General features: G+C 34.0%; 1 protein-coding gene across 1 annotated transcript; it reads left to right on the top strand.

The window, feature by feature from the left end:
- The first annotated feature begins 61 nt into the window (after window positions 1-61).
- Window positions 62-27,974, top strand: KLHL28 (kelch like family member 28). The gene is made up of 5 exons (XM_082620183.1): window positions 62-166; window positions 16,215-17,113; window positions 19,370-19,813; window positions 21,799-22,007; window positions 23,147-27,974. Exons 2-5 carry the CDS (start codon window positions 16,215-16,217, stop codon window positions 23,308-23,310), a joined length of 1,716 nt encoding a protein of 571 aa, XP_082476309.1. The 5' UTR covers window positions 62-166; the 3' UTR covers window positions 23,311-27,974.

The raw sequence follows: 27,974 nt of genomic DNA, 5'->3' as shown, positions 1-27,974 counted from the left end.
GAGAGAAGGCATAAGGGGAAGTGACGCTCTCCTCGCTCAGGGCGGAAGTTCCCCGCCCCACCCGTAAGAACTGGGATTTGACTAAAGGCAAAAGAGGATCTTGCCCGGGTTCCCCTTGTCCACGGCTCCTCCTCCTGTTGCTGCGGGCGTGATTCCTAGGACTCAGGTATTTTCCTTTTGCTGTCCTTCTGCGGCACAGGCTTTGGCAGAGTTCTGCTGGAGTGCCGCTGGTGCTGGAGTAAGATGTAAAGGAATGAACGGGAGCAAGCAGGGAGAGAGGCGACACCTTCTTGTGCAGGGCTCAATCGTTGTAAACGCGTTGCTATCTACAGCCCTAAGTGCGATCCTTTCCGCCTGCCGTCCGCGTACCGGGACGGGAGATCCGGCCCAAGGCCAAGCTCAGAGCTCGCGTACTTTTTTCAAATCCTGGTGTTTTAGGCCTTTACTCTCCTCGCCCTCCCCCCCAACCCCCTTTTCCTACTTCGCTTACCCTCGGTTTTGGAGGGTTAATGGTTTTCTGTCAGTGGTTTTCTGTCATTTTTCCTTATCCTCATCACTTTAAGTTCTCTTTGAAAACGTACTTGATCTGGAGATAAATCTGTTTTTCCTTGTAGCTAACCTTCTTTCCCTCATAGGTTCTCAAAGTCTAATGCTGTTCCTCTGTGGGACTCACCCCTTCCCCTCTCCCGCTCCCTCCGCAGCCCCAGCCTCCCTGCAGGATCCTCCCGCGTCTCTGCAGCCTTTCAGTATCCTGGAAACCGAGATTGCAAAGAATTTCAGTTGCTGTTGAAGTTCTTGGCATCACTGTCCTAAGAGAATTCTGCCCTGTAGATTTAGAGTTGATAATAGACGTTTTTTTGTTTTAGGCGAATTGTGAGTTTGGTGAGCATTTTTTCCTTCTTGTAATTAAACTTAAGCGGAAACAATTGAAGACCTGGAGTGCCTGGTGTGAGGCTGAGTTCTTTGGAGTGTGGAAGAAAATATTTTGGGGAAGGAATAATACAGTTGCTTTTGAATGACCCAGTGAGAAAAGTCTGTTATCATTTGAAGTCCACAATTTATGCACTTAAAATGCAAGTGTTCCTACCCTGTTCTGTACCACACGAGATGTCTCTTAAATACTTTTTTAAGTCTTAGCATACCAAACCACTTTATAAATAATTTTTGCTGGATAATGGAAGTTCAAAAATAACTTCTGGGTGTTGTCTTAAAGCACAATTTGATTATTATAGGTTTCTTTTCTTTTTTCTTTTTCCCCTTTCTTTTGGGAGTAGAGTAAATGTAAATGGGGCTTGTGTAAACATGCATCCTTCTGTTTTGGTTTAAGTTCTAGGTTGTTACTTTGATTTTAATTAGTCATTTCAGTGTTTAAATGAATCTGCCTAAATTTGGTTTAACTAAAAAATTTTTTTTTTTAATTTTAGGGGCAGGGTAAGGGCAGGGGAGTGAAAACCAAGAGATGATTTTAGAAGTTGTCAGTGAGAAGGAATGTCTGGTTCTCATATTTCCAACGTAAGAAGTTCAGATTTATACTTTTACTCATGTATGCTCAGACTTCAGGAACTCAATTCAGACTTAACTAAAAGAATGATGTACACATCAGAATGTACACATTAGAATGCCAGTTTATGTTGTAATAGAAGATAACCCTTTCCAGTAATCAGAATTTTCAGGTTGAAAATCCAGTGCACTCTTTCCTGTATGCAAGAACTTGGGAAGTTGTGTGGTAATCGTGGAACAAAGAAAGTGAACTTGGAAAGTCCTGAATTATATATCATCATCAAAATTATGGTAGAAGCTTAAGAATTACCCCTTCTCTCTATAAAGAATACATTTTCAAGGGGCTTGGATACTTAAATCAACTAGTTATATCCTTTTCCTTGGAACAAAGCACGATGAGTTTTCATTTTGACCCCTTTTCTCAGGGCCCTGTAGATCACTGTGTTATAGATTGCAGTCTATTTTATATCTATCTGTTACCTTTAATTTCCTTGATGAAGACTTGGTAGATGCATTAGTCTTCATGGTGGATGGGACCAGGAAATGGGACCTTATCAGCATCCCATATCTTACTATCTTTTAGAGTTATTTTGTGAAAAATAAATCTCATCCAATTAATGTATATTCTGTTTTTCTATCATGAAGCAGATTTTCAAAAAATCTTATTCTTGAATTCTAGGAATTGTGTACTGACTAGAAAAGTCTTTTATATTTAACCATATAGAGAGGTAGGATAAAAATTTTTAAATCAAATTCCAGAACAATGGAATACACTATTAGGTGTATTAATAGTACACCTCTGAAAGTTGAAAGGGAGTAATTAAGAATACATTGAAAACAGCAAATTCAGATAAAAGAAGTTAAAATAATAACTTCAAGATAATTTCAGTAAGTTCAAGAAAGTTTACTTAAATTAATGGATTAGTTAGTTAAATTAAGGAATGTTTCTGATACATACCTTAATTTTTTGAGCTGAAGTTAAGGTAAACACAGTTGCCCTAAAAGCATCCTTTATTTCCACAGTCAGAATAAAATATTAATTGGTTGGATGAATCACTATAGTTTTTTCCTTGTTCTTACTCAGATTTTACAGACATCCAGGAATATTGGAAACCAGTTTGAATTCTGTAAACTGTTAAGAATTTTGTATAGTTTAAGAAGTTATTGTGAAGAATTGCTATGGAAATGAAAGGTGCTATTAACATTAACAAGTAATTATAATTACACTATTATTTGAGTGTTTGCTGTGTGCCATACACTTTGCTGGGTACTTAATGAATATTAACTCATTGAATCCTCACAACAATTTTTTGAGGTTACATCATCTACATTTGTACTGTGGCACATTTTGTGGGTGTTTGCATCAGAAAGTAATTACTCAAATGAGTCAATTTAGCTATTTGCTTAGAGCTTTGGAAAACTTTTGGTGGGGGAGAGTGTTGAAACTATAGGATAAAATTAGATTTTTCCATCATTAATCACTCATATCTATTATTATGTATTATTTGATTATATGTATTTTAATCTTCCTCTTTGGGTTTATGTTCTGAACGCTTTTGGTTTCTTGCTTGAGTCACAACTTTAATAAGGTTAAGAAATTATGAGCTTATTTTTTTTTTTTTTTTTTTTTCTTTTTGCGGTATGCGGGCCTCTCACTGTTGTGGCCTCTCCCGTTGCGGAGCACAGGCTCCGGATGCGCAGGCCCAGCGGCCATGGCTCACGGGCCCAGCCGCTCCGCGGCATATGGGATCCTCCCAGACCGGGGCACGAACCCGTATCCCCTGCATCGGCAGGCGGACTCTCAACCACTGCGCCACCAGGGAGGCCCATGAGCTTATTTTTATACATGTAGGATTAAACAGTTTTTCTTGATGTGTATCAGTGTTATATTTCATTTACTTAGGTTTATGCTCCAAATCCATTGTGCATTTCTGAGTCAAAATGCTACTTTTAAACAAAAAAAAATTTTGTTGCATTTTAAGCACTAATCTGTTAACAGGATTTCACATTTTTTGTAACCAGTTTTTCAGTAGATGGCTTAATTATGTAACTTAGAGCTTTTACTGGATGTAGTAATGGCTTTGGGGACTTGCTTTCTTCTGTGTTATTTTGGAATCTATGATATAATGACTCATAACAGGCTTCTAATTTTTCTTTTGTTTCTCTAGATATAATGAAAGTCAATCTCAGAGAAAAGGAAAATATGCCAACTTGTTCCATAGGCTCACTGTCAAAATTATTATGCCATCATTAGTTGAATTCTTCTGTGAGGAAAATTGAACTGTGGGAAAGAAATTTAAACAATTCTTATTTCTCTTGACCATTTATTTGCTCTCTTTGTAGCAGATAATTGCCTCCCAGCTGATTTCAGCACCACTGTTTTGTAGCTTAGGTGTCAATTAAGTATAATAACTCACAACTTGACCTTTAATCGCTTGATTTCAGAATCTAAAATTGTGAAGCTGCTGTAGACTATGGAATGTTTGATTTTATTTTAAATTTATCTAATGTTATCTTTATATTGTGGATATTTATGTAATAAGAATGTGATTAGAAGTGAAGTACAATGCTATTACCTTTTTAAAACTTTTCAAATGGATACCATTTATTCAATTTTGACTAATCAGTCCAGTTACTTGGATTTAGAGTACTCCTAAGTATTTGTTTTATGGTACCAAAATTAAAAACAAAAAAGTATGGCAGGGATGTGGGGGAAGAAGAATCAATCCTACTATTATATAAATAACAGAAGGGAATGATTGTTCCATGGACCTCTCTTTATTTCATTTTAAAGCTCTGATGTATTCTTGTATCTGATCTACATAGAGTGTGTGTGTGTGTATATTTTATATATATGTATATGATCTGTCCTTTTTGGGTTTTTGTTCTGTACCTTTTTAGTTTCTTGTTTGAGTTAAAACTTGAATAAGATTAAGAAATTATGAGTTTATAAGTGAGGCAGTATAACATAGTATTTAAGAACTCTGGAGACAGAGTGCAAAGGTTTAAATCTTGCCTTGGGCTTAATTTCTCTGTGCCTCAGATTTCTTCATCTGTTATATGGGAATAATAATAATAACAGTGCCTATCTCATGGTGTTACTCTGAGGATGAACGGAGTTAATACATGTAAAAAGCTTAGAACAGTAGCTGGTACATTATGGCAATCAGAGATATTCTAGATGCTCTTTATAGAATAATTTAGTCTTATCAGGAATAGCAACAATTATAAATTGGTTCAGTAAATATTTTAAGCAGGTCAACACTGATCAGCATTGTAATTTTTTTTAATGTAATATGTAAAGAACATTGTTCTAAGGTTAAGAAAACATTATAGCCCCAGTAACGTCTTAACTAATTGTGTGATCTTGTTAATTCATCTAAACTCTGAACTTCAGGTTCTTCATCTGTAAGTCTTATGTGAGGTTTAGTGCCATATATCTTTTTCTTTATTTCTTTTTTCCTGTACAAAATCTCATAAACATGCAAATGGATAATAATGTAATGAACCCTTATGTACCTGTCACCCAGCTCCAGCAGGTATCAACTCATGGCATCATATCCATTTCTATCCAATTCCTCATCCTATATTAATTTGAAGCCAGTCCCTGGCATCATTTTATCTACCAATATTTCAGTATGTATTTGTAAAAGATAAAAACTCTTAAAAACAAAACTATGGTATCACTGTTCAACAACAAAGAATAAAATAACAGTGATTAGTTAATATAATCAATAATACAGTCAGAGTAGAAATTTCCCAGTTGTCTCCTAAATGGTGTGTGTGTATGTATATGATATGTGTGTGCACGCACCTGTATGAATCACAGGTTGTATTTCGTTGATAATGTCTTTTAAGTTTATAGTAATCTGTAGGTTCATTTTCATCCTATTTCTTTCCGTTTATTTGTTGAAGCCGTCTACGTTATTTATTCCATAAAATTTCTCACGGTCAGGATGTTTTTGCTGATTGCATCCTTCTGTTATAGTTTAACATGCTTTTTCTGTTTTCTTTATTTCTTATAAATTAATAGTTGGATCTAGTCTGTTGACTACATGTTTGATTTTGGGGGGGGGGTGTGTGTGTGGTGAGTGGGAGTATGCAAAAATATTTATAGGTGGATTATGATCTTCCATCAGAAGACCCTGATGTCTGGTTGTCTCTGTTTTTGTGACGTTAGCAGCCCTTGATAATCAATGCCTACCTCTATTAATTCATTAAGATTGTAAAATGGTGATACTCTATCATTCCTTCTTTAATAACTGGAGTACTTTTATAAAGAAAAACTTACCCTTATCTATTTGGTAACCCAGTGGTACAGTTATTATAGGAAAGGCATGATAAATGCTTGATTCTTTCCCTTTATTTGCTAGGTTTCAAATAATGAGTTGATTCATTAGTATCCTCCAGTGGTGATCACTTTTTTAAAATTATCGTAATTTTATTATCATTATGAATTCATGGATTTAAGCATGTCTGCTGTGTTTTAATCAATTGCAGTTACTATAATTGATGATCAGTTTGTCCTATCTCTTTGACTAATGAGAGCCTATTCAGTTTGGCTCCTAAGTTTTTTATGACCTTAGTCATCATTGATAGCTTTATTGCTACCTAGTATGTAAAGATTCCAAATTTATGGTGACATTTTCTGCCCAAGGTCTGGAATCAGCCATTTTTCCAAGGAGTTCTGTTCCCTTGGAGGGAAACAATATTTAGGGACCACATCTGGTGCTAAGAGTGCTCTTTGCTACTGGGCTGGTCATAATTTCTAGCCCTTTTCAGTAGCCAGAGCTAGGAAATACAATTTTTTTCTTAATGTACATTTTATACATTTGTATATCTCATATATTTCATATGTATAATACATATGTATTAGTGTATATAATGTTGTTTCTATATACTGATATTTTTAATTCAAAATCAGACTACAAGGTTTATATTTAATGTCTCAGTCTTGCATCTTTCTCTTCTCCCATATTGAGAATCCCAGATCACAAATGACTCTAGGGACGATAGAATTAGAAACGTCATGTAATTATGCATTGTGGCAATGCACAGTAACAGTTTCAGAATACAAATAACACTCTCACCAACAATGTGATTACTGAAAGTGATGTAAAAATTTTTAGGGCATACCCCACTAGGGATGGACTATCAAATTACTGTTTTAAAGTTATTTGGAATGGTATGGTTAGGCTACTAACTAGATGAACATTGGGTTCCTTTGCTTCCTTTTATTTTCAAGTTTCTTATGGATTGTGTTTTTAAGGTTTAATTTTGCTTTATAATTGGGTAAAATAATTCCCTAATTCCACAGTCAAATCTATAAATGGGATATATTCAAAGATGTGTAGCTTCTATCTCTATCCTCTCCACTCTTTTCTCTCCCTTCTCTGTTAGGTAACGTTTTAAAAAGTATACCATGTAATATTTCCTTTTTTTAAAAAAAATAAGTGGGTATGTATATTTGTAACCTCCCCTTTCTTAGATAAATAGTGACATACTATACACACATTTCTCTTCCTTGCTTGGATCAGGGAGGTCCTGCAGAGTAGTATATGCAGAGATTCCTCATTTCTATTCACAGCTGCATAGTACTCCATTGTGTGGATGTGCCATAGGTTTTTTCAGCCATTCTTTGGTTGGTGGGCATTAGAGTTGTTGTAAAATTCTTGGTCAGTTGCCTCTTGGTCTCTCAAATATGAAAGTACAAAAGCATAAGGTATTATTCTTTTGCTTGTACAAATAGACCTACGATTATTACCTTATGCATTTGCCTTTATATATTTTTTGCCAGTGTATTTTTTGGATAAATTCTTAGAAGTAGGATTGTTGGATCAAAGGGTAAATGCAAATGTAATTTTGCTAAACTTACCAAATTTATCTCCAGAGGTCTGTATCATTCAGCATTCCCACAAGGATGTATGAGTGTGCCTCATTCTTACAGCCTCACCAAGAGTATATTGTCAGGAGAGAATTGTTAACTCCATATAGTTTTAATTCATTTGATGATAACTGAAGTTGAGTGATTTTTCATATACTTAAGAACCATTTGTATTTTTTAACCATCTGTTCATTTCTTCAGCCTAATTTTTCTACAGGGCTAGAGTATTTTAGGAATGTTTTATTTATTGCTGATACATTTTTTGTATATATTGTAAATTTTTCTCAATCTCATTTATATTTTGTTCTTTGCTTATGATTTTTTTAGCTATTCAAAGTTTTTTAATGTAATTAATTTAATCTACTTTTTCACTTATTGCCCCTGGGTTTTGTACCATAGTTAGGAAACTGTTCTCTAATCTCAAGTTATAGAGGAATTCACTCCATTTTATTCTAATACTTGTATGATTCCATTTTTTACATTTATACCTTTGATCCATAAGGAATTTATCCTGGCATAGGTATATGGAAGGGATCTGATTTTATCTATTTTCCTGAGGCTCAGTTATCCCAACATGTTTATTTAAAAGTCCCTCTTTTCCTCACTGATTTTGAGATGCTGCCTTTATCATAAACTAAATTTGCATATATTAAATTATCTATTTCTGTATTTTCTATTTTTCACCATTGACTTGTTTCTCCAAACCAAACATTCTATTTAATCCACAACAAATTTTACAGATGAGAACGTTCAAGTTTAGAATAAGTAATTTGCCCAAACTCTACAGCTATTAAGTAGTCAAATGTTGACTTGAACCCACTAATCTCTCTGGCCCTGAAATTCACACTTTTCCTCACTGTTCTTTCCTGTTTTCTATGGTACTTGTTCTTCACTCTGCACAAGGTTGTTATTGAGATAAATGAAACTGCCAGTGTAAAACTGACAAAGGTTAGGTTTTGAAGATTAGGAATTATTGCTTCTGTGAGTTATTTTTAGCCATTTATGGGTAAATAACTAAGAACCAAGTATAGTCACAGTTGTAATTCATAATTTTGAAGGAGTAACAGTTATAATTTGCTACAATTTTTAAGCAGTTACACTTGTGCTGGAAATATTCTAAGCGATTCTCAAACATTAGCATGCATAAAAATACTAATGCATTCTTAAAACACAGATTGCCGCCCCTTCCTTAGTTTCTGATTCCTTAGATGTGGGGTTGAGCTCAAGAATTTGCATTTCTAGCAGGTCCTAGGTGATGCTGATGCTGTTGGTGCAAGGATCATATTTGGAGAACCATTGTTTTAAAGTTCTGTTAATTTCTCTTAAGTCAGATTTCTTGAGAGAGAAAAGGAGTCAAATTTAAAATGTTAAGAATGATGTTATGGCAAACCTCCAATGTAATTCATTTTAAGTTCCCTATATTTACCTTGCCCTTTTAAAGTTCTTAGTTCAAATTGTTTTGGTTATGTGTTAAGAGTATAATCTCTTAAACTTTATTCTCAAGACTTCTTAAAGGGATTAAACGTCGTGTCATTTGAATCCAGTACAATGATAGAAATATGTATGGGTTTTCTTTTATGAAGTCATCTGTACCAGTATCCTTCTTGAGTGGTTTTTAAACCTTTGATCATTTTTATTATTTTGGGGGGTGATAGGAAAGTGAGATAAAGGAAAAATACTACAGAGGGTATAAGTATAGGGGAATAGCTTCATCCTGGCATTCTGGTGACCTTGCATGCGTCCACATAGGCAAAAGCTTGGACTGTGGGACTGAAGTTTACCTGAGTCTTGGAACACCTTGCGATTCTCCTGGAACATGAGAGGATGCGTGGTCTTTAAGGAGCTGCTGCAAGGCCATCTCTGACCTACCTCTCTGTCACCCCTGGGAGTCTGCCGTGAGACAGTTTCTCTTTACCTCCCTGGTGTGATGAAGTATGGGACTTTCGTGTCCCGCTGGCCCGCAGAATAGAGCTCCAGAATATTAAACTGCTGCTGCTGTAGTTTGGGTTCTTTACAACTTGTATTGCTGCCATCCAGCCCCTTTTGTTTCTGTGTTGTCCTTTTTAGTATGTGGGACAAGGATCCAGGGAGCTTAGTCTTCTTTCACTGTCTGTAAGTAATAAACTGTCTGAATTTAAAAGTGGCTCACTGTATCTTTTTTGGTCAAATTAGTCAGGTTTTGGCCTTGCCCTGTTTGTATTTATTCATTTGACAGTAAGTAAGCTTTGTTCCGTTTTTGGTGAGTGTGGAAGGGAGTCACATGGGTTTAGCTGGCAAAAACCGAGTCTTAAAGAAGATAATGATAATAATAAATAGCACCTAATGATTATTGAGTGCTATGTGTACTATTTTGTCTGTACTTTACAGATGAGAAAACTGAGCCTTTAAGATCACTTTCCCAAGGTCACATAGCTATTAAATAGTACAAACAATATTGTAACCCTAGGAACCTGATTCCAGAGCCCAGTCTCTTAAAATTATACCATCCTGCATATCTGGATATGTGTCATATATACACACAAACATATGTTCTTTTATGTGTTGCATGTGTACATATATATGTGTGTGTATGTATATTTACAAATCGATATTGTAGTATGCTTTTATATCGTGTTGATGGTAATTTACCAGTCTTGAATTGGATATACAAAAATTAGTATAAAGACCTATTACTGTACGATTTCTATTTTTACTAAAAATGAATCTAACCAATAACTCATTAACCTGATTTGAGAATCAACAATTCTTCAATACTTTGTGCAGTCCAAGATGTCCACTGACATCTTGTACAAAGATGGTACTTGGTACAAAGTAGATTTCTTAGCCAGTAGTAAGAGATGGTACAACATAGAAAGCAGAATACCTCTTAAGCAAACAACGTAAAAAAATCACTAGTAATAAGATAACTTATTAATAAATAAGATATTTATCATGACCTTACTAAGTGATAGGCACTATTCTAAGCACTTTATATGCATAAATGCATTTAATCCTCAAAACAATCCTATTTTATTGTATTATTACTGAGTAACTTTCACCCTTTGGCTTTGCACATAACTCTCAGATTTCCTTTTTTTTCTTTGGACTCAACACCCATAAGATGTCTTGAATTTCTTCTCTTCATCAGCTCTTTTACTTTGTTTAGATCCCTTTTAAAGGATGGTACTCCAAATCTGTATTCCAGATGTGGTCTGACATTTGCAGAGCCAAATGGAATGTCTCCTCTCTAGTTCTGTATATTATAGTTCTATTAATGCACCTTAAACCTCCATAAGATTAGTGTGCTAAAGTATTGCTAAAATTAAAATCCCTAAACCCTTTAAACGTATCCTACAGATGAGTCTTTCCTCTCTTTTTCTGTACTTGTATAGTTGTTTTGAAATCCACTATAGAATCTTAACATTTATCCCTCTTAAATTTCTTCTTATTAGATGTCAGGTCTTTTTGGATCCATGTTTTGTTAGCTGATGTATTTGCTGTCCTCTGCAGCTTCATATCATCTGCAAAGCTGAAGAGCCCGCCTGCAGTATCTGCATCTCGGCCTTATGGTATACCATCAGAAACCTCCCTCCAGGTGGACCTCAGTTCATTAAGTAGTATATACTTCGGTGTGGTTGTCCAACCACTTGCTAATTTAGTTAACTGAACTAGCTTATATTTTTTGGTTTTGTTCTCAAAATCATAAAAGCATTATAAAATTCTTTACAAGTATCTAGTTAAACATTGTATATTTTTCTGATCTGCAAGTCTAAATACATCAGAAAAAAAAAAGGTTAATCTGTGACACGTCTTCTTGTTAACTCAAGCATCCTAGTCTTAGAGGTCACTACATCCTCTTCTAAGTTTCACATATCAAACCTTTGATCGTTTGTTTTAAAGTGTTATCTGAAATTAACATTAACCTTACCAGAATGTTAGTAGAAATTACACTCTTATTTTTGAAAATAGTCTCCTGTCTTGTGGCACTGGCAGTGATTCAGGGATCTCATCCACAGGTTCTTTTAAATATCTTGGAACATAATTGTTTGGTCTGGGAGAGATGTGAACTTATAAGGTAGCTAGGTCTCCTTTTTTTTTAATTTACTTTTTAAAAAGACTGTTTTTTTAGAGCAGTTTTAGGTTCACAGCAAAATTAAGAGGAAGGTACACAGGTTTCCCATTTACACCCGTCCCCAACACATGTGTACCTTCCCCCATTATCAACGTCCACCACCACGGTGGTGCATTTGTTACAATTGATGAACTTATATTGGCACGTCATTATCACCCAAAGTCCATAATTTACCATAAGGTTCACTTTTGGTGTTCTATATTCTGTGGGTTAGGACAAATATATAATGATACATATCTACCATTATAGTATCATATAGAGTAAGTTCACTGCCCTAAAGATCCTGAGTGCTTTGCCTATTCATCCTCCGTCCCCCTTAACTCCTAGCAACCATTGATATTCTTACCGTCTCCATAGTTTTGCCTTCTCCAGAATGTCATATAATTGGAATCTTGCAGTATGTAGCCTTTTCAGATTGGCTTCTTTTACTTGGTAAGACATTTTCTCCATGTCTTTTCATAGCTTGACAGCTCATTTCTTTTAGCACTGAATAATATTTCATGGCCTTGTTGTACCATAGTTTATCCAGTTACCTACTGAAGGACATGTTGGTTGCTTCCAAGTGTTGGCACTTCAGAATAAAGCTGCAATAAACATCCATGTGCAGGTTTTTGTGTGGACATAAGTTTTCAATTCATTTGGGTAAATACCAAGGAAGGCGATTGCAGGATTGTATGGTAAGAGTATGTTTAGTTTTATAAGAAGCTAACAAAGTGTCTTCCAAAGTGGCTGTACAATTTTGCATTCCCACGGCCATGAATGAAAGTTCCTTTTGCCCTACATTCTGTCCAGCATTTAGTGTTCTCAGTATTCTGGATTTTGACCATTCTAATAGGTGTGTGGTACTATGTCGTTGTTTTAATATGCAGTTCCCTCATGACACATGATCTTGAACATCTTTTCATCTGCTTACTTACCATCTGTATCTTCTCTGGTGAGGTATCTGTTAAGGTCTTTAATCCATTTTTTAATCAGATTGTTACTTGTTTAATTTTAAAAGTTCTTTGTTTATTTTGAATAACAGTTCTTTATCAGTTGTGTTTTTTTGCAGGTATTTTCTCCCAGTGTGTGGCTTGTCTTCTCATTCTCTTGACATTGTTCTTCCCAAAGTAGAAGTTTTTGTGTGTTTGTTTTGTTTTGTTTTGTTTTGTTTTATAGAGACATCCAACTTATCATTCTTTCTTGTGTGGATTGTGCCTTTGGTGTCTTATCTAAAAAAAAATCATTGCCATACCCAAGGTCATCTAGAATTTACTCCTGTGTTATCTTCTAAGTGTTTTATGGTTTTGCATTTTACATTTAGGTCTGTGATCCATTTTGAGTTAATTTTTGTGAAGGATATAAGTAAGGTCTGTGTCTAGATTCATTTTTTACTTTACATTCCAGCACCATTTATTGAAAAGACTATCTTTTCTCCATTGTATTACCTTTCCTGCTTTGTTAAAGATCAGTTGACTGTATTTATGCGGGTCTGTTCCTAGACTCTCTGTTCTGTTCCATTGGTCTATTTGTCTGTGCTTTCACCAGTGCCGCACTGTCTTGGTTACTACAGCTTTATAATAATGCTTGAATTTGGGTAGTGTCAGATGTTCAACTTTATTCTTCTTTTTCCATATTGAGTTGGCTATTCTGGGTCTTTTGCCTCCCCATAAAAACTTTAGAATCAGTTTGCAACATCCACAAAATAACTTACTGGAATTTTGATTGGGATTGCATTGAATCTGTAGTGCAAGTCAGGAAGAACTGACATCTTGATAATGTTGAGTCATCTTATCCATGAACATGGAATATCTCTCCATTTATTTAGCTAGTTCTTTGATTTCTTTTATTAGAATTTTATAGTTTTCCTCATATAGATCTCGTACCTAATTTTGTTAGATTTATATCTAAGTATTTCAATTTTTAGGTGTTAATGTAAATGGTTATATGTTTTAAATTTCAAATACCACTTGTTCATTGCTGGTTTATAGAAAATTGATTGACTTTTGTATATTAACCTTGTATCTTGCAAACTTTCTATAATTGCCTATTAGTTCCACTGTTTTGGTTTGTTTTTTTGTTGTTGTTGTTCTGGATTTTCTACATAGACAGTCATGTCATCTGCCAACAAAGACAGTTTTGTTTCTTCCTTTCCAATCAGTGTGCCTTGTATTTCCCTTTCTCATCTCATTGTATTAGCTAGGTGTCATTCTTCATTTCCTTCTCTTATTTTCTGTATCATTCATGTTTCCTGTTTGTTGTTCACTTTTCATCCTGAGTAACATCTTCTTGTTGAATCAGACAAATGAGAGTTGAGACGGGTATGTTTCACAAAACAGCACTTATAATTAAATTAATTGCATGTAAAGGAATTGAGTACTTAAATGTTTATAGACTTTCAGATGAAGTTAATTTTGAACCAGCCTTTTGAAAATTTGAATTGGATGAAAAGAACATGGGAGAGGAGAAAGTTTATAGGCAAAATCTGGCAAATGTAAGAAAATATTTATATAGAGCTGTGGTAATTACATGAGCTTTATTGGAATGAAAGGTCATTATGGAAAGAATGGGAAATAGTGAAAGTGGGGATCATGAGAAGAGAATGAGACTTAAGTGCTGTATTTATAGCACTTCAAGTTGTGTGGAACTTTAAACTTTACAGAACAATTTTCATGTAACCTTCTGAGATAGGTGGGAGGTATTCTTATTTTAGGGATGAAAAAATTAATACTTAGATTAAGAAATGTACCAATTTCATATAATAGTATATGACCCAGTTAGAACTAAAACTCATTATATTTCCAAGGTCCCTGTTCTTCGCTGATACTGTTACATTTCTGTTGCCTCACCATAGTACCCTGTACTCATAACTCTTACAGTTTGTTATATGTTCCTGTGCATTATCTAATTTGATCCTCAAAAACCTTGTGAGATATATATAGTTCAGGTATTATTATGATCTCACTTTACAGATAAGGAAAATGAAGATAAGGTAAAGTTAATGATGTAAAGTAGCTAGGACTACTTCTTAATCCTCTCACTTATTTGCTATATCTACTTGCTTTCCTGTTGTTCATTTTTCTCTTTTCAGTCTAGATGTTAACTTTTTCCATTAAACTGAGGCTAAAAGAAGTTAAACAAGTTTAAGAGGTCAACACTATAGTAAGTAAAAAGAACAGACCCAGATCTAAACATGTGCCTTCTGGTTGCTGTTTTCTTACCAATATTCTGTTCTGGAATAAAGTACCTACTGGAAGACCAACAAGTTTCTTGAGACTTGTCTGTACCCTGATTGAGAATTATTCTGTTAGATGTGTGCAAGATTAGTTGGAGAGATCAGAAGTGGAGGCTGGTGATATCAGCTATAATGTGGTCATGTTAACAAAATTTGTTAATGGACATAAAATTCAAATGAAACAAGTGTGAAATGATGGTGTTCTTGATGAAGATAAAAGTTTTAATATTTGTATATTTGCACTTAAAAATTCACAGGAATGAAGTGCTATCCTCTCCCAGTCCTACCAACATTTATATTATTTAATAATGTTCAGAATTTTTAAGTTTATTTGATAATACTTTTAAAATAGGAACCAAATTTTCTGCTTTTTTAAATTATCCCCATTACTTGTGTTTGAGGTATGAATGAGACAGGAAAGAAACAGTTCATAATGTGTAGATGTCTTACATTCCTTTCATCTATTCTAAGCAACTGCTATGAGCCATTCTGAAGTATCCATGTGTTGATTTCTTATGGCTGCTATAACAAATTACCACAAACTCAGTTGCTTAAAATAACAGAACTTTATTCTCTCACAGTTATGGAGGCCAAAAGTCTGAAATTATTATCACTGGGCAGAAATTAAGGCGTTGGCAGGGCTCTGTGCCCTCTGGAGGTTCTAGGGAAGACTGTGTTCCTTGCCTCTTCCAGCTTCTAGTGGCTGCCAATGTTAATTGGTTTGTGGCTACATCAGTCCAATCTCTGCCTCTGTGGTCAGATTACCTTCTCTTCTGTCTGTGTCAAATCTCCTTCTGCCTTCTTATAAGGTACATGTGATTGCACTTAGGGCCCAACTAGATAACCCAGGATAATCTCCCCATTTCAAAGTCCTTAATCATATCTGCACAGTCTTTTTTTTTTTTTTTTTTTTGCCATAAAAGTACCATTCAAAGTTTCCAGGGATTAGGATGCGGATGTCTTTTGGGGGAGCAATTATTCAACCTACCCCAGTCCTTATTGCCTCTCACTTTTTCTTCTTCTTTTCTTTCTAGTCTCTTTTCTTCTCTTCTATTTTTAATCTTGTTCATCTTCTAGAAGCACGGAGTGTGCTTAATATCTATAATAAAGGAGTTGAATGATTGTTAACTTCCCTTCTAACTCTAAAAGCCTCTGTCTAGTATTTAGTATTTAAAAAACAACAAACATGGGCTTCCCTGGTGGTGCAGTGGTTGGGGTCCACCTGCCGATGCAGGGGACACGGCTTCGTGCCCCGGTCCGGGAGGATCCCACATGCCACGGAGCGGCTGGGCCCGTGAGCCATGCCTGCTGAGCCTGCGCGTCCGGAGCCTGTGCTCCGCAACGGGAGAGGCCACAACAGTGAGAGGCCCGCGTACCGCAAAAAAAAAAAAAAAAAAAAAAAATGCAGATAAACAACAAATCTCATTTATTTTGTGCTACCTGTAAAAGTAATCACTTGCAAGATTATTTTGAAATAACTATTCATGCTTTTTGTTTTTCTGTAGATGGACCACACATCCCCGACCTACATGCTTGCTAACTTAACCCACTTACATTCTGAACAACTTCTACAGGGCTTGAATCTTCTTCGTCAACATCACGAACTCTGTGACATCATTCTTCGAGTAGGTGATGTTAAAATCCATGCTCACAAAGTGGTACTTGCCAGCATCAGCCCATATTTCAAAGCTATGTTTACTGGAAACCTTTCTGAAAAAGAGAACAGTGAGGTTGAGTTTCAGTGCATTGATGAAACTGCTCTACAGGCCATTGTGGAATATGCCTATACAGGGACTGTTTTTATTTCACAGGACACAGTTGAATCTCTGCTTCCAGCAGCAAACCTACTCCAGATAAAACTTGTCCTGAAAGAATGTTGTGCATTTCTTGAAAGCCAACTTGATCCTGGTAATTGTATTGGAATTTCTCGCTTTGCAGAGACATATGGTTGTCATGACCTTTATTTGGCAGCCACTAAATACATATGCCAGAATTTTGAAGCAGTTTGCCAGACTGAAGAGTTTTTTGAGCTTACGCATGCTGATTTGGATGAAATTGTTTCCAATGACTGTTTGAATGTAGCTACTGAAGAGACTGTTTTTTATGCACTTGAGTCTTGGATCAAGTATGACGTCCAAGAACGCCAGAAATACTTAGCACAGCTACTTAACAGTGTACGATTACCATTGCTGAGTGTTAAGTTTCTCACTAGATTATATGAAGCAAATCATCTTATTCGTGATGATCGCACTTGTAAACATCTTTTGAATGAAGCTCTAAAGTACCACTTTATGCCTGAAAACAGACTCTCTCATCAGACAGTTTTGATGACACGACCTCGCTGTGCTCCCAAAGTACTTTGTGCAGTAGGAGGAAAATCTGGACTGTTTGCCTGTTTGGATAGGTAAATAGAAGGCTTTTAAAGGATTGATGCTAATAGATTTTATACTCTTAACATTTGCTAATTTATTATATTTTTAAAATAGTTTGATTTTCCTGTTTATTTCCTTCTTTTTGTTGTTTTCTTTTTAAATCACTTATCTGATTATTTTAATCACATTGTCATCCATTCTCTACAACACTCTCAATTTTAAACACCTCTTCTCCCTCCCAGTGCACAAATTTTATCCATCCTGGTTATTCATGAACTTTTCTTCCACTTTATGCCCTTTTTTCCTTTGTGAAATCATTTACATCTTTATATGAGTCAGACCAGGTCAGAGGGGATTTATTATTGCTAGCTATATCAAAAAATGCTAAAGAGGAGAGCTAGGAATTTGTGATGAGAGCAGACTGGGACAAGAATATGTTTGAATGAATACAGTTAATCAGAGTAACCACCAAGAAAATAAAAAACAGGATATTGATATAAATCATGGACTTTACATGCAATTTATTTTCTTCAGCGTAAATATTTTTTTAACAACAGTAGTAAAAAGTGCTTTCTTTTCTGATAACTTAGAGTAGGAGTTGCCAGACTTTTTCTATAAAGAGCCAAATAGTAAATATTTTAAATTTTGTCATCGTCATATGGTCTCAGTTGTAACTACCCAAGTCTGCCATTGTAGTGCAAGAGCAGCCATAGATAATACATAAACAAATGAGCATGGCTGTGTTCCAGTAAAACCGTATTTACAAAAGTAGCTGGTGGGCTTAATGTGACCCGTGGCCATCATTGATTTAGAGCATTCTACAAGGAACTTTTTTTGTTTGTTTATTTAATTTTTATTTTATATTGGAGTATAGTTGATTAACAATGTTGTGTTATACAAATAACTTTTATACATTGAAAATATAGCTGGATGTTACCTTCCTTTTCCCTTAAATGGGATTGCTTTATGAAAACTTTTGTGTTTAATTTATTTCTTTAATATTCTAAATATTAGAATAAATATTAGAATATTTAACATTCTAAAATATTTCGAAACATTTGGTAGATTGCATTTCTTTCCTCCAATAGGAGGAAACTGTTGATGTTTTATCAATGTCAATTGATATGTCCTTTATCTTTTAAAAAGTCTCAGTGTACATTTTAATTGTGGTCTAAAATAGTATTGTTGAGATTGGGCTAACAATAGTTTTAAAGTTCCCTTGTGCCCCTCCTTGATGCCATCTCCTTCTCTCCCCTAGAAGTAACCAGTATTCTGAATTTTTAATGTATTATTCCCTTGCTTTTTGTTATAATTTTGCCACATATTATATGTGCCCCAGTATATAGTTAGGTTTTACACATTTTTTATGTAAATGCAGTAGTACCATGTATATTCTTCAGAGATGTGTTTTATCATTGAGCAGTAAGTTTATGAAATTGAGATTGCATGAGGAAATAATTCATTTAGTTTCATTGGCGTATGGTATTATAGTAGATGGACATAATACAACATTTTCTTTCTACTATGAATATGATGACTGAAAATTAATTGAAATGTTTCACATATACAGAAAAGTCCACAAATTCCAAGTGTACAGCTCAATGAATTATCACAAAGCAAACATTAAAAACCATTTCAAGAAAAGAACATGAACAACACCCAGAAACCACCCTTAAGGTCCCTCCCTGTCCTCCCCAAAGGTAACCACCACCCTCATTTCTAATCTAGAGATTAGAAGTGTTTTTGAACTTGATAGAAATGAGACTATACTGAATATATTCTTTTGAATTTGGCTTGTTTCCCTCAACATTATATGTGTAAGATTCATCACTCTTACATGTAATTGTAGTTTGTTCATTTTCATTGCTGTATAGTATTTTCTTATATGATATGCACAATTTACTTATCCATTTTATGGTTGATGAAAAATTTGGATTGTTTCCAGTTTTCAACTATTACAAATAATGCTACTGTGAACACTGTTGTACATATACATATGTGTGCATTTCTCTTGGGTGCATATCTAAGAATGGAATTGCTTTGTCATGGGGTGGGTATACCACATCTTATTTATCCATTCTCCTTTTGATAGATGACTGTGTTGAGCTTCTGTAAACCTTTCTCTATTTGTGTTCTTTTGCAAAACTGGCTGTAATAGGCATTCAGTAGAGTAGATACACAGGAATGAAATTGCTGTGTCAGAGCATACGTGTATCTTCAGTTTTGCCAGATATTGTTTATGGGCCATTTTGATGTTTTAAATTTAATTTTTTCTGTTTATTCTTTAGTGTGGAGATGTACTTTCCTCAGAATGACTCTTGGATTGGTTTGGCACCCCTAAACATTCCTCGCTATGAATTTGGAATATGCGTTTTAGACCAAAAAGTGTATGTTATAGGTGGTATTGAAACTAACGTGCGTCCTGGCATCACTATCAGAAAACATGAAAATTCAGTCGAATGCTGGAATCCTGATACAAATACCTGGACTTCTCTTGAGAGAATGAATGAGAGCCGAAGTACCCTTGGAGTAGTGGTACTTGCAGGAGAACTTTATGCTTTAGGTGGTTATGATGGACAATCTTATTTACAATCTGTAGAGAAGTACATTCCCAAAGTAAGAAAGTGGCAACCTGTGGCACCAATGACTACAACAAGAAGTTGTTTTGCGGCAGCTGTGTTGGATGGAATGATATATGCCATTGGTGGGTATGGTCCTGCCCACATGAACAGGTATTTAACTTAATCAAGTTGTATATGCTTGTAGATTTTTAAAAGTATCATTAACAATGATTTCTGGATTTTAAACAATTTGTGTATATGAATGAACTTCCCTTTTTAATTTTTAAAGTAATATTGATAGACATTTGGGAAACTTAACCTGCTCCATAAGTATAATTGTAATTGTTTTACATGGAGATTTAATACAAAGCTAAAAATCAAATCCCTTTTATTAAATTTTACATTCATTCATTCAATATAAATGAACTAGATTTTAGAATTCAGAAATCTGAAAATAAGATGAAGTTAGATAACTTTAGATTTTGGGGTGGTGTGTGTATGTATAAATGTGTGTGTCTATATGTCTGTGTATGGATGGATGATCTGTTACTACATTGTTTAATAGAATAAAAAAGTGGAAAATGTAATTTCTATATGCTTATACAATATTATAGCACATCATAAACTTTAAGCCTTATTTAACTATTCTGTTCTGGATTCTTATTCTGTAATCATACATGTATCATTATGTATCTGAGCTGTGCTGAAATTTAAATGTGAGATTTCTGTATTTTATAGTATTCTCTGAATAAAGGAGAAATATATATATGAGAAAAACAAAAGCATAAAGTGCTTATATGGAAAATTAATCATAATTCTGAACCTTTGTTGAAAGTCGATCTTCCAAAGATTTTATCTCTAATAGTATTTTATCTCTAATAGTGGTATGTGTTTTATTTATTGTGAGCATTTTAATAAAAGAGAGTATGTGGTGGTTTGTTAACAGGCTGAGAAAATAATGACACAACAGCATTTCATCTATAAGTTTTTATTTCTGTGTAGGCTAAATTTTTCTCCCTTTTTATTGCTCCTTTAGTTGAAGGACAAGTATTTGGGACCCAGACATGCATTTCTATTTTTTGAAAAGCTGCTAGCAGAAATTTCTAAGATAAAAGGTTAAGTACTTTAATTTTGAGATAATGCTCTTGAAGTTTAAGTTCTTGTTACAGTTTTTCACAGGATTTTTCTTGTCTAGTGATTTTGCTCTAACGGTTTTTATCCTGGTGTCCTTTCAGAAATAGTTGTAGTTTAGTCTTCTAGTCTAGTCTAATCTATCCCTATTCTGAACTTACTCTCAAATGCTTTAGGCTTTCTTGAGAAGTTAGGTTAGGACCAGAACAAGCTCAACCAACTTGCCTTTGCAACCATTCAGGGAAAGTGTAGGCTTAAAGGCCTTCTGGGATTTTCCAGGAAAGCTTATTTGGAAATTCTGATTTGATTTGAATTTCCATAAAGCAACTTGGAAATGCCAAGAATTCTCTGGCATACAGACTTTATTTAAATCTGTGAATTCTCATAAATTACTCTGATTATTATAATTATTACAATAATCATTATTATGATTAGCCAGTTTGTGTTATGAAGTATGTAGTGTTTGCTTTACAGTTAGTCACCATGAATTCACCTATAAGAAAAACATTCCTCTTCTTTCCTTCTCTTCATCTTCCCTTTTCCTTAGCTGTGTGGAATATCCTTAGTATCTTTAGGAACCGTCTATATTCAGTTTGTGATTTTCAGAGTCCTTTCACATGCATACTCATTGGACTTTATTCTTACATGAATCCTTGAGGTTATATTATGCCCATGTTTACAGGAAATGACTTATCCAGGAGACACAAATCCAAAGTGGTAGGTCTAGGTATGTAATATTAGTACTTGAACCCAGATTTTCTGACTTCAAATGCTCCATGCTTTTACTACACCTTGCTGCTTGTACAATATAATAGAGTAGGGTATGGCTATTATTGCACCAGTCTACAAGGTAAGCTTTTATCCCTGTGATTTTATCAGCAAAATCTGAACATTTGGGACAAACTACTCTTGTTTTATATCTGTCCGTTTGCACTTTTAAAACTCTGGTGGGTTTTAGTTGCTTTAGTAGGAAGAGTGACACAAAGGATATGTGAATTAATTCTTTCTTTTGTGAATATTTGCAGTGTGGAGCGTTACGATCCAAGTAAGGACTCCTGGGAGATGGTTGCATCTATGGCAGATAAAAGGATTCACTTTGGTGTGGGTGTCATGCTAGGCTTTATTTTTGTGGTGGGTGGACATAATGGTGTTTCACATTTGTCAAGCATTGAAAGATATGACCCTCATCAAAATCAGTGGACTGTGTGTAGACCAATGAAAGAACCCAGAACAGGTAATAATAACATACCAATTTCTAAACATATAGGACAATATTTTTTATAGTGATGTTCTTGAAATAGTAGTTTCTTGGGATATAACAGTAAGAATATTATTACTTGTCCAGAAAAAACATTTTTTGTGATAAACTTGACTGACAACTTGATTAGACAAAACTATATAGATTTTTTTACTGTGATTTTAATATGCCAAAGTGCATATTTTTATTTTTTAAACTTCTACAGCACATCCTGAGAAATACTGATAATAGAAAGTATCTTATAGAAGCCCTTTGTGTCCAGGTAGCAAATGTAATTGTTTTATGTGTTACACACACATGTGCACACACACCCAGGATCCTAGGGTTGTTCTGTTTTGTTTTTTATTGTTCATCAGCAGTCTGTATGTTACTTTCAAATGTTCTCTCCTCCTAAAGGGGTATAGTTATAGTTGATCTAGAAAGGGTTGGGTTTCAGGTTTCATAAAGAAAAACAAATAAACCTTTGAGGAAAAGAAGAAATTATCCTTAAACCCAAACTCAAATCACATTATTTTAAAAGGAACGTTTTAAGTTACTGGTGGAAATGCTTTAGGAGTATTCCTTGCATTTATGATTAAAGCAACTCCTGAAAAGTAAACATACAAAGGAAATTGAAAGGCTTGTTTACTAGAATTAGTTTCTGTGGTACCATTGAGAAGGAGAATCTTAAAACAATGAAAATGTAAAATATTTGGGTAGCCTTGTTCTTTTTAGAACTATATATATATAAAGTAAAATTTTTTAAGCATAAATTATATAGTTTATATATTTAAAATTTTAACACATTTGAAAACAAAAATTAAAGATTTTTGAAAAATATAAATATAAATAGAGAAGAAAGCATATGGGAAGATATATACTACATTCTTAATAATATTTAACTGTGGTAGAGAGAGGCAGAGTAGGATTGAGGAGGAGAGATGAAGGAAGACTTCAGCTCTTTTATACTAAGGGATTTTTTTTCCAGTAAGCACATATTGCTATATTGCTTGTATAATTAATAATAGATTGTTGAAATTATTTTAAGAAAACATTTAAATACAAATTTACTTTAGTGCGAAGTCTGCTTCATGGTTAACATATTTTTTTCCCCTATTTTTACCCACCTTTCCTAGGAGTTGGTGCTGCAGTAATTGATAACTACCTTTATGTAGTGGGTGGTCACTCAGGGTCTTCCTATCTGAATACCGTGCAGAAATATGACCCCATCTCAGATACATGGCTGGATTCAGCTGGCATGATATACTGTCGCTGCAATTTTGGATTAACTGCACTTTGACAAGTGTGGACTTGTGGAAATAGCGTAGTGATGAACCTTGTGCTGCATGAAAGGATGCCCAGTTTTCTGAAGCCCAAAAGCTACATTGCTTTCTTTTTAACTTGAAATGGCATGAAGACTCAAAGTTTTGTTGGGTACTTTGAACTGACAAGTAGCTTTGGTTGCTCTTGATTATACAGTGAATCGATAATCCAAGAAAAAAAAAAAGGAAAGATCTTGCCAATTGAATTGTGCACTTTTTTTTCCTAATACTGGGATAGAATAGTTTTATGTTCATAAGTGTACATGTGGAGAAAACCTTGCTGCTTTTTTAAAAAAAAAATTAGCTTTCTTCCCTCTCCTTGTTCTGCACCGTTTTTTACCAGGATGAGAGATACTTAGATGCTGGAGTATACTGAGTGACTAGACAGAGTGCTGATACTATCTGTTGGATATAAATTCATATGCTTCACATCTTAAACAAACAAAGGGCTGCTTTTTTTTTCTGGTACTTTTAAGGGTTGTAAATTACATGCCATACTGAGTCACCTGGATATTCTTACTGCTAAATGGCTTTAGGGCTGGGGATGTAATAAGTTTGCAAGATAAATGCATTTACTGTCATGATTTCGGGTCCTATTTTAAGCAATCAGATACTTACTGTGTATGCCTTTTTTATATGGGCAGGTTAATGCTGGATGAATTTAGTTACCCATCTATGGTATGCTAAGCATGGATAGAGTTAAGCATATCAGTTTCAATTTTTTTTTAGTAGTCCAGCAGGCTTCCCAGTGTTGATGTAAATATTTGACAAATGTTTAGTACCACCCTTAGTGCACATTGAGTTTTTCATATATGCTTACAATAATTTTAGTTTTTTTAAGACTTTTGTTTGCTTTTTCAAAGTATTCAGATATAAAAATGGTGCTAACTGTAGGATCTGTAACAAGGCTATACCAATGTTCTTTTGGATGTTAAATATGAGATATGCATGACATGTTTTGATAGTATCTTTCATTTTTACTGGTTTGGCTCATTTGTGCTTATTAAAAATGTTAGTGTTTATACTAATATTTACATCCAAAAAACATTCAAATGGCCTGTTATGCTTTTCATGGTTCCTGAATAGTGATTTAAAGAAAGATACATTTTATCTTCTTTCTTCTTGTGCTAGATGTTATATGCCCTTCTTAAAAACAGAAATATATGCATTAAATATAAAGCACTAGGCAGTTAAGCATTATTTTGTACATTTCTTAGGTAACTGAATATTTTAAAGTTATTGAGGAAAACTGGAACTTGATGTTTACTTGAGTAATGGTTCTAAATTCAGTTCCACTTTGACTAAAGAAACGATCTTTTAAAGCAGAATTGTTTGCTTTACCCAAGTGACAGCTTATTTAAAAGAACTGGTTAATTCATTTTGTTTTGCATGTTTTAGTAAATGTCTCTTAATCTTGAATACATTACTTTGCATTTTATTAGGATGTTGGTACTTGTATTTTTGGTACTGTAGTCATTTTGTTTTCCTTCCCTTGATTTTTTCTTTCTCTTTTTTTTTAACTTCCCACTATCTCTTTATAGTCTCTACAAAACTATATTTGTTTCCTAAGAAAAAGTTCTTATTGCATTCTTAAGTGCCATAATGTTCAGAACTATTGTTAAGAAGCCATTTGTAATTATAAAACATAGGTTCATTTCTTAGCATATATGTTATTTCTTGAAAACTATTTATAGCCAGGCAATTTTCAGTTTTCCTTGTTCTTCCATAAACTACCAGTTGTAGACTTAAATATATACTGCAAAACTGTGTGAACTCATCTTTAATCATATAAGTAGTTTCATGCTTTATGAATATTTGCACAGATTATAAAACCTTGCAAGTGATTTTTAGTCTCTTTCTAATTAAGAACTCAACAGGAGCTACTAATAAAATTGACAGGCTGAATATTTTCTATGTTGCTTGTTTGAATAACTTAATGATATATAGCAATAACTTTATAATTGATTTGAATAAATCTGTTGAATAGAAACAAGGTGCACTATTGTGATTGGCCTAGACTTTATTTAAAGAAAGCAATTTAGGGCTTCCCTGGTGGCGCAGTGGTTGAGAGTCCGCCTGCCGATGCAGGGGACACGGGTTCGTGCCCTGGTCTGGGAAGATCCCACATGCCGCGGAGCGGCTAGGCCTGTGAGCCATGGCCGCTGAGCCTGCGCGTCCGGAGCCTGTGCTCCGCAACGGGAGAGGCCACAACAGTGAGAGGCCCGCATACCACAAAAAAAAAAAAGAAAGCAATTTAAAATAGATTCCATCACATACTTAATTTTAAATCCCCATCTCAATTTTCTTTCTGTTTATATCAATTAGAAAGAATTGTTATTCTTGATAACATTAACAATGTTAATCAATTATTAAATACATCCTATTACACTGTTTTTAAGCCCCTCTCCCCAGAAGATAAGGGAATTTGAAAGACTATAGAAATTTATTTTAATTGTAAACAGATCTATACTATACATTTTATTTTCACAATGTTTTCCTCACATATCATCCCCACTATCAAATTAGTATAAAATATATAATCGTTTGGTAAATTAGACCAAAGATATAAGTTGATCATTGTTTTGGAAGAATCTAAATTTCATCTCAGTGAAGACTAAATGTGAAACATTTTGGGCAGTAGTAAGAGCAATATACTAGAGAACAAACTATGAAACCCTGTGAAAGGAAGAGAAAAAAAACCCCCAAATTTAGAAATATTTATTTTAGGTTTGCTAAACCTACTTAATTGTGCATAAGAACCAGAGGTATTATGACCTGACAGCTGATAACTTTACAACAGAGCCTTCTCGTTCAGCTTGTGAGAAGTTTCATCATGAATACTTTGCTGACAAATTGTGAATTTAAAGCCACATTTCTAGTGTTAAAAAGGTTCGAAATGTTTGATTATAAATTCCCAGGGTTAAAGATTTTAGAAATAATTTTATATACTCAGGCAAGGAGGAGAAAGCTATTTAAGATTGCCCAGAACTATTTTGGAAAAAAGTAATAGTGGCAAATAGAAATTAATTTAATCATTTAGAAGATAATTGCCTTCTATAATTATGTTATGAAGACTTAATCTGTTAGAAATGTTTGGCTATTTAATATTTGTTAAATATAGTAACAGAACTCAAGTGATTTTTAATGTAACCCAAAGGATAGTTATATAAGTTCCATATATTATTGCTAATACTGTTTTAAACATGAATGAATATTACATTTAGGACGTAAAAGTAATAGGAGAATGGCCTTAGGTTTTGAAAAATTATTTTGATAACTTGACAAATATGGAGGGTCTACTATATGAGATACTGTGCTAGATGCTATGGGGGCTAGAAATATAAATAAGATATAGTCTTTTCACCCAAAGAGTAAAATATAGTAAGGGAGACCTATACCCAAATAACTATTACGGTAAAGTGTGAATCTAATTCCTTATTTCCGACATCGTGAAAAGTGATTGGAGATCCAATTTATGTATAAACATTTGTGTCCTCTAGTGTCCAATTAGGTTTTATTGACATGAAAGAGAATTATTTAAAAGCTAATATTTATAGAACTCCAACTTTCCTAAAATTGGATAATATATTTTCTAGTAGAAAAACAGAATTATAGAAACTTAAAAAAAATATTATGTCATCAAGGCTCTGGCTAACATTGAAGGAAATATATGTAAATATAATGCTGTTTGTTTTCAGTTTTGGTGTTTGATTTCTGGTATTGTCACCGAAGTGCTCATTTTCAGGAAAATCAGATTCTACAATAAATACACTGCTTAAAGTTCAATAAACTTGTGATAACCTCTATAACCTCTGTAGTTTGAAAGTTAATAACTTATAAAGATGTCACACGTCAAGTTAACATCCAGTTCTACTTCTTAACCTCTTTTTTTTTCCTTTGTAAGACAGCACTTTAGTTAGACATGATTTAATTAGATACAGTTATTCTGTGGCTGGATGTTTATTAGATTTTCACTTACAGTATATTGATTCAGTATTGATTCACATTTGAAGAATGAGGAATACAATAAGTTTTAAATATTACAGGTTTACAGGTTTTCTTACTGGTGTGAATATGGAGTCAAAAATCCAGTTTACATCTCTGCAGAGAGAAAAATTGTTATCCATATCTTTTTATTTTATACATATTTAACTAGAGATAACTTATTGTTAATTTTGTCAGGTTATCATGTGTTAAGTCCCATTTAATTTAAAATCCTAAGCAAAAAGTTCCAAGTTTGCCTTAAAAACAAGTGATATTAAAGAACTGGATGATAATGCCTATATTTTTGCCTTATGAATTGTGCTGTATCATAAACCAGAGATGGTTTTGATTTTAACAGGATTTTGAAATTTTGTAGATGTAGAGTACTAATATCTGTACTCTCTTGCAAAGAATGTGATCTAGTTGTGGATTATGTTAATGTTAAGTGTTTTTGTATATGTATTTTACCTCTGAATATGTATCTTTTTAGCATCAGGGTTTTATTTTTGTTTACATAGTAAAGTGGCATTTAACTTGTTGAAGGTTGTATTCTTTTGTCTTTTATTTTTAAAGTTCTTTGTGTGTACTATTGTGATAATGCTCTGTACTGAGTATGGTTAAATTTCGTTTAATGTGAAATATTAAAAATAAATTTGAA

The sequence above is a fragment of the Mesoplodon mirus genome (genome assembly GCF_964341445.2).
Source record: "Mesoplodon mirus genome assembly, chromosome: 4".
Taxonomy (NCBI): domain Eukaryota; kingdom Metazoa; phylum Chordata; class Mammalia; order Artiodactyla; family Ziphiidae; genus Mesoplodon; species Mesoplodon mirus.
The sequence above is the reverse complement of the archived record's forward strand: the minus strand, read 5'-3'. Positions and strand labels throughout refer to the sequence as shown.

Excerpts from the sequence above, each read along its gene's own strand:
- KLHL28 (XM_082620183.1), top strand. The coding sequence starts at position 16,215 with ATGGACCACACATCCCCGACCTACATGCTTGCTAACTTAACCCACTTA. Across the intron at positions 17,114-19,369 it reads CTGTTTGCCTGTTTGGATAG|TGTGGAGATGTACTTTCCTC; the intron begins GTAAATAGAAGG and ends TTTATTCTTTAG. Across the intron at positions 19,814-21,798 it reads GGTCCTGCCCACATGAACAG|TGTGGAGCGTTACGATCCAA; the intron begins GTATTTAACTTA and ends GAATATTTGCAG.